Source organism: Podarcis gaigeae, assembly GCF_964106915.1.
Source record: "Podarcis gaigeae genome assembly, chromosome: 1".
NCBI lineage: Eukaryota > Metazoa > Chordata > Lepidosauria > Squamata > Lacertidae > Podarcis > Podarcis gaigeae.
The window spans coordinates 134,544,801-134,557,714 of NC_139678.1; the positions used below are offsets into that span (position 1 = coordinate 134,544,801).

Consider the following 12,914-nt stretch of genomic DNA (forward strand, 5'->3'; position numbering starts at 1 on the left):
GGGGAAAGCCCTGGAGAGGAGGAAACACAGACAGCTGTGGGGAGGCAGTGACCCTTAGTCTTGGCAACTGAGTTCATGGAGTGAGACCCACAGGAAATGAGCTCCCGTGCTCATTAGGCATGACACTCAGCCAAGTCTGTGGAAATCATGTTTTTGCTAATAAAGAGTTAGCTCCAACTTTGAACTGTGCGATTTACTGACTGGCATGCTCTGTGGCAACCAAGTGGGTGGGACTCGGAACATGCTAGGTACTTAAAAGAGCATCAGCCCATGACACAAATTTGAAGGCAATTTAAGTTATCTGAGCAAACTACGACAATCGGTGCCTGGAAACTCACCAGCACTATATTCTGCAGCAAACCCAGCAACCTTATAAGCAAAGTTTTAAAAAATCTAAAACAAAATAAGAAAGAAGGGGAGAAAGGAAGGGCAGGAAACCAGGGGCCTAGTACAAAAGACTCAGGGCTCAGACCTATTGAGGCACCCAAAGCTGCGACAGATTTCATGGGAAAACGCCACACCGCTGACCTTGTCCAGGTAGTTCAGACAAAGTGTTCAGCTGCAATGCATAACATCACAGAAAAGTGACTCCCACGTGGTTCTAGCTGTATTGTATTCAATAAATATCTAATTGAAATGATGCTATTGGTTGTGCCTAATCGCTTTTCAGTTCATATAGATGTTCCACCATTATATGCCTGGGTCAGCAAAGCAGCCTGAAGCCTGCAGCAGTGCTTCAGTGCTGAAATTACCTTCTTTGCAATGTATCCCATTTATAAAATTGACATTTACCTGAAGCTACAGTCATTCAAGCTGTAGTTTTCTGTGCTACAAATTTTATTCTATACTCCACACCTACTAATGAAATTTGTCCTGAATGAAAATGATAGGGGCTCAGGCCTTCAGTCTTCAAAGCTTGTATACGTAACATAACAAGAATGCTCTGTATTTGTTCAGATGTACAGAGTGAAACACATAAATATGCAGACTGAGTTGCTCTGCTAAAGTGAAATTCCTTGTACTATGGAGCTTTTAACTACATCCCTTTGGTGCTGAGTGTAATCACTGATTTCTAGGAAAATGTGTTGGAAGATCTGTGCACCCAGAACCTCTTATTTTATGAAGAGCAACCTTCCCATGCAATGCCCAACAAATTGAAAGTTCTCAAAAGTAAATTGAAGTGTGGTGGAAAGTGGCATGGGAAAGGTAATCTTACATTTTATCTTATTGTATATATTCAGGTTTCAAATACAGAAAGTATAAAGATTCTTGGAGCACTTCAATTATTTTTGAGAATGTTACAGTTTTATATGGAGAATAAAACACATGCTTGTGTCAGCATCTTCGACTGTTAATCATTTTGCAAGAATACACTACATAGCCTTCCCCAACCTGGTGCTCTATAGATGTTCCCCATTAGCCCCAGCCAGCAGGGCACCAAGATGGCGAAGGTGGCAGAAGCAAAATGTTTGGGGCGAGTGGCTCTTCTCCTGGATTTGAGAGATGCACATGGAAATAGTTCTCAATCTGGAAACATCCAAAGCCACCCCATTCAACACACACACACACACACACCACACCACCAATGACAAATTATAAAGAGGAGTGCTTTAAAAAAAGAAAAGATGTGTACCTCATTGTGATAGTGTGTTGCTGTCTTCCTAATGCTGCTGCACTGTAAAGATTTGTGAGATTTTTGTATTCCAGGGTTTGACCCTAGAATCCTTGCATGCTAACCTACAGTAGAAGATTAACTGCCTTGCATGCACCTGGCTGCTTCTACTGAAGTGACAAGCATGCTTTGTGAGACTGGCATAACCTCCCTTGGCTGAAACCCCTTCCCAGTCCTGTTTGTGACCTCATTTACCGTGGTACGTGCATAACTATCTTTTATCATTAGTTCCACTAACCTTCATCACCATTCCTTCTTTTTCAAATTTAATACATACTTTGCATCTTTCACTTAACAATATCAACAGAGTGCTTCACTTCTCTTTTTTTCTTGTAGACATTAGATTGAAAAAACTTGTTGATGAGCGAGAATATTTACTTGAACAGGTAATCAAAAGTTTAATACTTCCTCTGTATTAGTCTCTTCGGATGTTGCCAGTTGTTTCCCTACAGGTCAGAGCTGATTGACAAGGTCAAAGTTTCCATGTGATAATTTGCATTGCCTGAGCCAAATTAAAACAAGACTTTGGGCCACTTCACAGAAAAGAATTTTGAACTTAATTGTGATCGAGTGCAAATGCATATACATTGAGTGTGCACGTGTGTGTGCGCATGCACATGTGTGTGTTGAGAGAGGATGGGTGCTTGTTGATTTTTAAAAGAAATGCAATTGGGTATTGAGGAGGGGTTGGGCTCCCTATAAGGGGAAAAACCCTTCAAAACGTGTGTGTGCTTCACATCTCATATAGTTCTTGGGTATTCTGTGTACTCACACCTGAGCACAAAAATATCTAAATGAACCTGCCCTATCTTACCACTTGGTATTTTCACTTTCCATTGCGTTCTTTAGCTCCAGGGCAGAACAGTACAGTGGTACCTCGGTTTAAGAACAGTCCTGTTTAAGAATGATTCGGTTTATGTACTCTGCAAAACTGGAAGTAGTGTCCTGGTTTGCAAACTTTACCTTGGTCTACGAACGGAATCCGAACGGTGGAAGGGCACCAGCGGTGGGAGGCCTCATTAGGGAAAGCACGCCTCGGTTTAAGAACAGTTTTGGTTTAAGAATGGACTTCCGGAACGGTTTAAGTTCGTAAACTGAGGTACCACTGTAATGTTAAATAAAAAAAGGTAAAGTCAAAGGACCACTGATAGTTAAGTCCAGTCCCGGAGAACTCTGGGGTTGCGCGCTCATCTCGCTTTACTGGCCGAGGGAGCCAACGTTTGTCCGCAGTTTTTCCAGGTCATGTGGCCAGCATGACTAAGTCGCTTCTGGCGAACCAGAGCAGCGCACGGAAACGCCATTTACCTTCCCACCGGAGCAGTACCTATTTGTCTACTTGCATTTTGACGTGCTTTCGAACTGCTAGGTTGGCAGGAGAAGGGACCGAGGGACAGGAGCTCACCCTGTTGCGGGGATTCAAACTACCGACCTTCCGATCGGCAAGCCCTAGGCTCAGTGGTTTAGACCACAGCGCCACCTGCGTCCCAAATAATGTTAAGTACATTAGTACAAAGCTGCGTCCTCACTGGTACGCTGTTTGGAAGAAGCGGGGTGTGTGTGTGTGTGGTTTGCAGCTATGCACCCTCCCCTATCTGGCCCCTTGTACAAAGCCGTCTGTCATATCGAGTTGTACATTTTTTAAAAAAGTGTTCTGTGTAATCATAATAATACAATCCAGGTAGCTAATGTGATAATATTTTGGCTTCTCCAAAATTTTCACTTTTTAAAAAGAGCAAGATTTTTAGCTGTTATGGTTGTTTGAGAAAACGCTGGCAGCTTCTGTTTCCTGCATGACTTTTAAGCCTCTTCTGTCCCTGACTTTGTCTGTAACGTCTCCTCTTGCTGTCACATCATTCCTTACAAAAATAATTTCAGATGCTACGGAACACGAATATCGGTTCAAATAATGCAATCCGAGTACACTTGTTGGGAAATGCAGGATATTTGTAATTCTAATTATTCTGTTCACATATTGTTAGTGTGCCAGTAAGTTGAGTAAATTATTTCTGGTTTTCAGGTTAAAAAATTAAAAGTACAACTGGAAGAAAAGCAGAACAGTAACGTGGAGAATTTACATTTAGAAGATGGAGTCATAGAAAATGGCACAGAGATGCATGCGATTGAGCTCCAAAGTAAGATGAATTCCCGCATTGTAGATTCTGTATTCAGCTCTTCAGTGACAAAACTAATTTTATCCATTTACATAATCATACAAAATATAATGGAATAGGTTTCATTATTAAGGTTAGTGGCAGCTTGCCCACCTGCTTTCCCTGCATGTTTACCCACTTTGCTTCATGCAGAGGTGTAGCTGCTTCTCCCCTGAATACTTATTTCCTGAGAAAACCAGTTGGAAGCTCTGCCAAGTGATGGGGCCCCGACTGTAGCGTGGAACTGAATGCATTCAACAGATGTGGGCAAGAGTAGGTTCTGTAGACTAATAGGTTTACACATGGTCTGGTCAAAGGTGGTCAATATGTGCTTTCCAACTTGGAAGGATTGTAGAAATTAAGAAGGAGTTTTTGTTTAGTTGCCAGCAATGAGTAGTCACTGTACTGCACTGAACTGCAACTCCCCCCAAAAAAAACTTTTGGGGTGGCTTACAAATGTCATTATGAAGTGGCAAGGAACAAAACTTAGCCACTGTTTCTTAGTTAAAGAGTCCTTCTAATGGCCAGCTGAGATATAAAGGAATAAAAAAATGTATTGCCTGCTAACAGAGCTGGCAGAGATGCCCTACAGTCCATTTCTCTCCCCTGTCGCATGATCAAATGGCTGCGGTAGATGACAGTTGAGAAGTTTTTGCTTCTAGAATAATGAGTGGACATTACCAGAGATCCCATGGACATAAAGGTAGTTTGGTGCATTTTTCATGAGGTTATCATTGTAAAAATGGCATCTGAACAGCCCTATACAACACTCTAAATAAATTGCGGTATATTTTAATGCCCCTAGATACTGTGGGAATATTTTTCAGAGTTGTTTTAATGGGTGACACATTTTTTTAAAATGTCTTTAGGAGATGCAAATAGACAAATCAGTGACCTCAAATTTAAGCTTGCAAAGTCTGAACAAGAGATTACAGCACTGGAACAAAATGTAAGTTTGTGATATGTTTATATCTCTCTTGAGGTGTACTTTCTTATCTAAAAATGTTGGGAAGGGATACCCAGGCAGTGATACCGAGTGCATGTGCTTCAATGCAAATTCCTGTGAAATAAGTGGAAGTTGTTTATATTTCAGTTCTAAACATATTGGAATGTAAATGAGCAATTGTTTGTGGTGGGTTGCCATGTTGCTGGCGATGACTATGTGGAGCATAAAGAACTAAGAGGGCAAGAAGGCATTTGAGTCAGAAGGCTTTTTGATAGCATAATGGTCTTGAGTTGCTTACAAAAATAACACGGTAGAAATAATTTGTTCAGAGTATCATTCATGCAGATACATAGCTGGTATTGAACAGTTTGTTTTAAGTAGTACTGTCATGTAATTTTCTTTTCAGAAATTTCCATTCCCAGCCAGTTTATAAGCTAATGCATACATATCCAGTTCTGTAAAGAATTAGCAATATGTGACCCTTCTTAGTCAATTCCTCTAAACAGCTTGTACCTGGGGACCTGCCTCTGTGCCTGTGTGTAAAAGGTAAAGGTACCCCTGCCCGTACAGGCCAGTCGTGTCCAACTCTAGGGTTGTGCGCCCATCTCACTTAAGAGGCCGGGGGCCAGCGCTGTCCGGTGACACTTACGGATCACGGGGCCAGCGTGATGAAGCTGCTCTGGCGAGCCAGCACCAGCGCAGCACACGGAAACACCGTTTACCATCCCGCTATGAAGCGGTACCTATTTATCTACTTGCACTTAGGGGTGCTTTCGAACTGCTAGGTGGGCAGGAGCTGGGACCGAAAGACGGGAGCTCACCCCGCCGCAGGGATTCGAACCGCCGACCATACGATCGGCAAGTCCTAGGCACTGAGGTTTTATCCACAGCGCTACCCGCGTCCCGTGTTCCTGTGTGTACTTTGAGATAATCATCTGATTCTCTTCCCTGGGTTCCCACACCATCTGAAATACAGCAGATGGTGACTGGGGAACGGGCCTTTTCCATAGCAGTGCTCCCCTTCCCCCCAAAGTACTTGGGGCTTTCTGGCCACAGGCAAATGCCATCTTATTTTAGTGATTATTTATATTTGTTTATCAAAATATTTATATACCACTGTATCAGAAAAATGCATCACAGTTGTTTTCAACAGTATAAGACATAAAGCCAATCAGTAAAATCATAAAAAGCTAAAAGCAAGTAGAAATTAAAAACAAACACTATTACAGTGGTACCTCGGGTTACATATGCTTCAGGTTACAGACTCCGCTAACCCAGAAATATTACCTCGGGTTAAGAACTTTGCTTCAGGATGAGAACAGAAATCGTGCTCCAGCGGCAGCAGGAGGCCCCATTAGCTAAAGTGGTGCTTCAGGTTAAGAACAGTTTCAGGTTAAGAACGGACCTCCGGAACGAATTAAGTTCTTAACCCGAGGTACCACTGTAGACCGTTGTGGGGGTGTCCTGTTAATCACCTGTGTCAGCCTGGAGAAATAAAAAAGTTTTCAGTAGGCGTTTAAAAGTTAGCACTGAAGGCACCCACTGAATTGGTAGGGTGTGTCAAGGACACTAAAGGCTTGATTTCCCGTTTTTGCCAAATGATCCTCACCCAGCTCCCTTTTAACTTTTAAACTTAAAAAGAAACCCAACATGGCTTGAATACAGGGGCGCTGACTTGCCCCCCATATTAGGGGGGGCACATCATGTGACATGCCCTGCCCTGTCCGGGCGGCACAGGCGTCGGGGGAGGCGGTGAAGTGTGGTCCGGGCCTTCCCCCGCAGCTTGTGCCGGACGCATGGAGGGCCATCTTTGCTCTTGCTCATCCCAGCCCCCTCCCGGCTCCCAGATGGGGTCTGGGGTATGTGGAGGGCACCCAGCGATGCCGGCCCCCTCAATAGTGGGAGGGCTGGGCCCCCTGATTCAATATAATCAGAAGACTGGAGCCCCTTGCGCCCCCCATTCCCACCACTGGTGCTGAAATATATTTATGCTTTTCCTATACATTTGCTGCTTTCAGCTTATTTTTATTTACTTTACTGTGGTTTTTAATATTATAGTGCCAGAAAACCCTGCATTTTGGAAGAGTGGGATATAAATCTTAACAGTGAATAAAAATGAAGACATTATAAAAAAGCTGTGGAGCCAATATTTAATCTAATTGCTATAAATAAAAAAATATTTCCAGGCAAGCTAGACGGAACAACTGTAGTTGTTATGGCTGAGGAGCAGGTGGAATCTGTTTTTACCCATTCAGTCCCTGCTGTTTAGGGCTTTCATTTTCATCACGGCTGTAATCTTAGCTACCGTCTTGCTGCACTTTCACTTGCACTAAAAAAGGGAAAGCCGGGTTCATCTGGCGAAGGGTTTGGACAAGTCAGGTGAGGAGAAGATTGATTGGACATCTGTTACTTATTTCCTCTTCTGGCGATTCCTCAACTGGGTGTTAGCTATTGAACTGCCAAAGGGAAAATATGATTGACAGAAATATTTTGTTTGACATATATCTTAATAGTGGGATTCTGTCATATTAGGTAATACGGCTGGAAGGTCAAGTTGTTCGCTATAAAACAGCTGCAGAAAATGCTGAAAAAACAGAGGACGAATTGAAAGCGGAGAAACGTAAACTCCAAAGAGAGGTAATCCATGCTACTAAATCACTTCAAGTAAGATATTCGGCACCAAAAGTTTGTACTGGGAATTTTTATTGAAGTGTCCCTGACTAGAATGAAAGCAAGTTTATAAATTTTTAAGGTAGGGATAAAATCTCCAAACTTCATGTATTCTAAGCTAAAAAATAAATGCAAATAATCTTCAGGAATCAAATGCTTAAGACTGATTTGAGTTGTGCAGCACGATGTTATGGTACTGCTCAACTCAAATAATTCTTAACCATTTGATTACTGAAGATTATTTGCACCTGCAGGGCGAATTTTAAAGCAGTGATAAACTTATAAAAGACCTCTCCCTTACAGTAGGTGCTTCTAATCTCTGCTCGTTACATACAGTGACGATACCAGGTAGCCTAACATCTGGCTGGTTGATAGGGGATCAAATACTTATTTCACTCATTATAATGCACATCCATCTCTGACTTTTGTCTTCTGGGGGTTTTCCTGTTGTTATTCAGTCTCTCACAGCTACAATAAACCTACCATTAAAATTATGGACTGGTCATTTTTTGGCCAGAGGGCAAACGGGCAAATTTAGCAGGGGATCAAATACTTCCCCCCCTTATTGTATATGGGGGGGAAATCATAGGTCAGTGTCAGAGCCCCTGTTTTCCATGAAGGTAGTTCCAAATGCAATCCCTGGCATCTCCAGTTTAAAAGGGTCAAGTTGCAGGTGATGGGAAAGGTGCTGGCTGCCAGAGTAGGGAATGCTGAGCAGGTTGCCTCCATGGTCTCCAAAGAAGGGAGCTTCATGTGTCCATGTATGTTCAGTTATTGTTCACTTCCTGTTTCTTTTTGTTGACAAGATTAGCGTAGGTCACTAGACAACCCATTGAACTAGGATCTAGAATACATTGGCTTCACCATGGATTTACCAAAGAGGCTGAGTAAATCCACTGTGTCTTCAGCCGTAGTGGTTGTTTCTGGTCTCTGTGGTCACACATACAGGATCTGTGCCTGTGCAAAGCAAGCTGTCAAAAAGTAAGAGCTTTACAAGACATCTCCAGAAGTTTCCAAGATGTTCCTCTTGCAGGCACAGATCCCATGTGTGTGACCGCAGAGAAGACCCCACGAAGAACATCAGCTTACAGGTAACCAATCTGTCTTTACTGATCTTTAAAATCTGAATAAATAGTGGTTAGTGAATGATTAAGAGAATGATACTACTTCTTGTTACCTGGCTTTCAGTCTGGTTTCTTTTTTATTTCAGCTTCGTTCAGCATTAGACAAAATGGAAGAACTTGAAGTAAGCAATGGTCATCTAGTTAAACGGTTAGAGAAGATGAAAGCCAATCGAAGTGCTTTACTTTCCCAGCAATAGATGACAGCTTTTGTGGGAGACTCCTTGACTGACGACAGTGCTGCAAAGGCTTGTGTCTATAACTGTTTGGGATGCTTTGATTCATGCCTTCTGAAAGCAACAAAAATCCAAACACATGAACCCATTTGCCATGTGCCACCATACTGAGGTTCCGCCTACGCAGATTCAAACCTGATGCATTATATGCATAAAATTAGCTGCTCCAAATGCCTGTCTTTGTAGGTGCCCTTCTACACTATATTCTTGAAGTGCATGCAGCGCAGTACCTGTATGCCGTCTAACAAGCACACTGGGCATCCTGCCAGCAGTTCAGCCTGAAAGGCATAGCAGCTGGCTGTTGGCATCTTGAAAATGACATGGAACGTGAGAAAGATTAAGTGGCAACTTGAATTTTCTTTATTTCTGAAAATCAGTGGGGAAGATGACAGACTTTCGCACAGACGATCACACTTCCCTTTGTGGCAGTGTCTGCAACGACAGCAACAGCGATAGTGTTTTCATAGCAGTCTTCATTTACAAAACACTGTGGAACCACAAGCCATTACAAAGCAAAACTCCTTCAATGGAAATCATGAAAGAAGATGGTCTTGGAAGCAAAAGTGACCTTAAATGACTTTGCCAATAAAAATAGAGGTTATGGAGGGATTTTTGCACCTGTTCAATCATAAGACTATTTTATTTCAGGGTCAATAGGCAATAGCTTCACTTTAAAAAAGCTACAGCTTTTATTTGTATTTAATCTCAGTATTTGGAATCTAAGTAAATTACTTCTTTTAAAGGATGTAATCTTGCAAAAAAAATAAAACTGCAAACCCGTGTTTTAAAAAGCAGCATCTCCTTTTGTTATTTGCACTAGTCACTCAGTACTAAAATCAAATGTGTGTTATGCATTGTCAGCCTGTCTGCAAAAGCCTGAACTGTTGGCCATTTTCTGAACAGAATTTCATTCTCCTTGGAAGTAGAATAGCAAAAACTGTGTATTTCAGGGTCTAATAATCAGCAGCTAATGAGGCGAGAAAATGGCTCCAGTAACAGGCTGAGACTCCAAAAAAAGTAAAATCCATAAGTGGTACCAGAAACTTCCTCTCACAGTGCTGTTTTTTTCTTAACTTCTTAACTTAACTAGAACCTGTCTAAATTCTGAGATAGGTTGTGGAATCTTTCTTTTCAATATTATTGATTGACTACTGCTGGTTAGGGGGCAGGAGGAAGTGTTAAAGGAGAGGTTAATTTATTCAATTAGGTAATAAATACAGTACAGGTTCTGTATACAAGAATTTGATTCCACATCAGTGAAGAAAGTGTAATAAATCTTGGCCTTTTGAAGGAAATTACTCCCCTGGTATAAAAGAATTGCGTGAATTGCATTTTTGTCCCTCACCAAATAGGGAGCCTGTGGGTTTTTTCTTTTAATGATTTCGAGACTTTAAAACCTTGTTTTTAATTCAAATGTTAAATGACTTTTGTGCTAAAATATATAAGCCTAAATTGTATAGATGTGTTTACTGAAAGATTATTTTTATATACACACTTGAAATGGACTGAATTCGTAGAACTGGCTACAGAATTGTCCTTGCAGTACATTCAGCTGTATGGTGAGTGAGCTGATCTACATGTATGTGGGTGTATTAATCACACTCCTCTTTATTTGGCCTTGACATTCCATTCTCTGGCTACAGTAGACAAGACAAGCTATAAATGGACCGACTATCTGGAATTAGGTAATTTTCCATGTTGGAGCAAGAATCTACGTTAGACAGTGTATTCCCCAGAACGGGTAATATGGGAGGAGGCGGGAGACCGATTTTCTGTTTATAAACAACAGACCAAATTCAGTAACATTTCCCCCCAATTTTATTGAAATAAACGCGGTACGTATGTTTAATACACTATGTAGTGTATTAAATTTTAAGGAGCAAATGACATGGTAAGAGCAAATGAGGTAGCATGAACCCAGGGCAGCTGTCTACCAGCTCCATCTGGTATGCAGGCTGAGACCCTCCCTGCCCGCAGACTGTCTCGCCAGAGTGGTGCATGCTCTGGTTATTTCCCGCTTGGACTACTGCAATGCGCCCTACGTGGGGCTACCTTTGAAGGTGACCCGGAAACTACAACTAATCCAGAACATGGCAGCTAGACTGGTGACTGGGAGCGGCTGCTGAGACCATATAACACCGGTCTTGAAAGACCTACATTTCCAATACGTTTCCGAGCACAATTCAAAGTGTTGGTGCTGACCTTTAAAGCCCTAAATGGCCTCGGTCCAGTATACCTGAAGGAGCATCTCCACCCCCATCGTTCTGCCCGGACACTGAGGTCCAGCACCGAGGGCCTTCTGGCGGTTCCCTCACTGCGAGAAGCCAAGGGAACCAGGCAGAGGGCCTTCTCGGTAGTGGTGCCCTCCCTGTGGAACGCCCCCCCCCCCACCAGATGTCAAAGAGAACAACAACTACCAAACTTTTAGAAGACATCTGAAGGCAACCCTGTTTAGGGAAGCTTTTAATGTTTGATGTATTACAGTATTTTAATATTTTTTTGGAAGCCGCCCAGAGTGGCTGGGGAAGCCCAGCCAGATGGGCGGGGTATAAATAAATTATTATTATTATTATTATTATTATTATTATTATTATTATTATTATTATTATTATTATCTTCTTCCCGCTTCTGGTGAGACCAGTAGAGATGAAGGAGCACCATGGGATAGCAATTAACTTGTTCATTGCACACCCATTTCCCTGCTCCCAATTCCCACAGTGCCTTCCCTTTCCTTATGGTATTTCAAATGCATTCCCAACCTGATGCCCTCTAGATTTTTTGGACAACGACTAACTCCCATCAGTCCTAACCAGCATAAAAGAAAACCAAGCTGAGGAAGGTATGAAGCACAGAATTGTAGAATCATAGAGTTGGAAGGGAACCCAAGAGTCATTTAGTCCAACCCCTTGCAATGCAGGAATCTCAACTAAAGCATCCCTGAGATGGCCACCCAACTTCTGCTTAAAAACCTCCAAGGAAGCAAAGTCCAGCACCTCTTGTGGGAGTCTGTTCCACTGTCAAACAGCTCTTCCCATCAGAAAGTTATTCCTAATGTTTAGCTGGAATCTCCTTTCTTGCAACTTGAAGCCATTGGCACAAGTCCTACCCTCTGGAGCAGGAGAAAGCAAGCTTGCTCCTTCTTCCATGTGACAGCCCTTTAGATATTTGAAGATGGCTATGAAATACACCTTCAATAAAAATGCAGGAGATGAGCAAAATTCTTGTAATAGTGGAATCAACAACAGAAAACTTGTAAGTATATTGGTTTGTTTTAAATATGAAATAAATCGATGGTATAAGTTTGTGGAATCTATAATCTCCGGGGGGGAAATCCAGTATCACGAACCTATGTAGGTTACTGCACCGGTGCATAGCTTCTCCCATAATTATGGCTATTTCTTAAATCTGAACTTAAATGCAGTATCCTGATTTCTCACCATATTATGCCCCAAACTAAAGTTGATACAAAAGAGACTCGTCAGTATTTTTATTGCAGAACCATCGTTATAGAGCTGGAATAATATATAATAGCAATAGATTCAGTTTTTGTTACTGTTCATTCAGCATCTATTGCAGCCACCTTTGAGCTGGAGACTCTGAGGCCCAGTATTTATTGCATTTTAAGATCACAGCTGGGTATCTGGTTATCTGCCTGATGTCCACTAGATTAACATTTTTGTGTCTTCAAAGTTTAATTTCACTTTTGAATTTGTATATCGCCTTTCTATATTGCTATGCACAAGGTTTACAATCTGAAGAAACAAGAGATGCAACAAAAATCCAGCACCTCTTACAACACTCTGTGCCAATAAATTACGTTAAAATAGGCTTCTCTAAATGGGAATATTTTTAGTAGGCAAACAAAAGGGTGCCTTAAACGTGTTTTATTATTTCATAAAAATAGAATTAGTTTCCCCCCTCATTCTTTATTGTAAACTATTTGTACAGATTAGCTAGGCAGACAAATGTGTGCGTGTTTCAATTCTACTGTTCCTTTTTAAACGATCCCTTCTATTTTCCCTTGTATCTCGGGCGTGTTTTCAGCCGTTTTTCCGTTGTAAACCGCCTTAAGTCCTGTCAGGAGGAAAAGGCAGGGGAAGGAGAAATGTCATAATGCCG

The 12,914-nt window shown here is 41.8% G+C and overlaps 1 protein-coding gene across 3 annotated transcripts in view; it reads left to right on the forward strand.

The window, feature by feature from the left end:
* The window catches only part of LRRFIP1 (LRR binding FLII interacting protein 1), a 103,300-nt gene extending 93,714 nt beyond the window's left edge, over positions 1-9,586 (forward strand). For all 3 annotated transcript variants that reach the window (XM_083704815.1, XM_083704816.1, XM_083704817.1), the window contains 5 exons: positions 2,009-2,058; positions 3,690-3,804; positions 4,692-4,771; positions 7,301-7,405; positions 8,649-9,586. In XM_083704815.1, the coding sequence (XP_083560941.1) occupies positions 2,009-2,058; positions 3,690-3,804; positions 4,692-4,771; positions 7,301-7,405; positions 8,649-8,759 (461 nt within the window). In that variant the 3' untranslated portion in view covers positions 8,760-9,586. The remainder of the gene's footprint in view (positions 1-2,008; positions 2,059-3,689; positions 3,805-4,691; positions 4,772-7,300; positions 7,406-8,648) is intronic.
* The last annotated feature ends 3,328 nt before the right edge of the window (positions 9,587-12,914 follow it).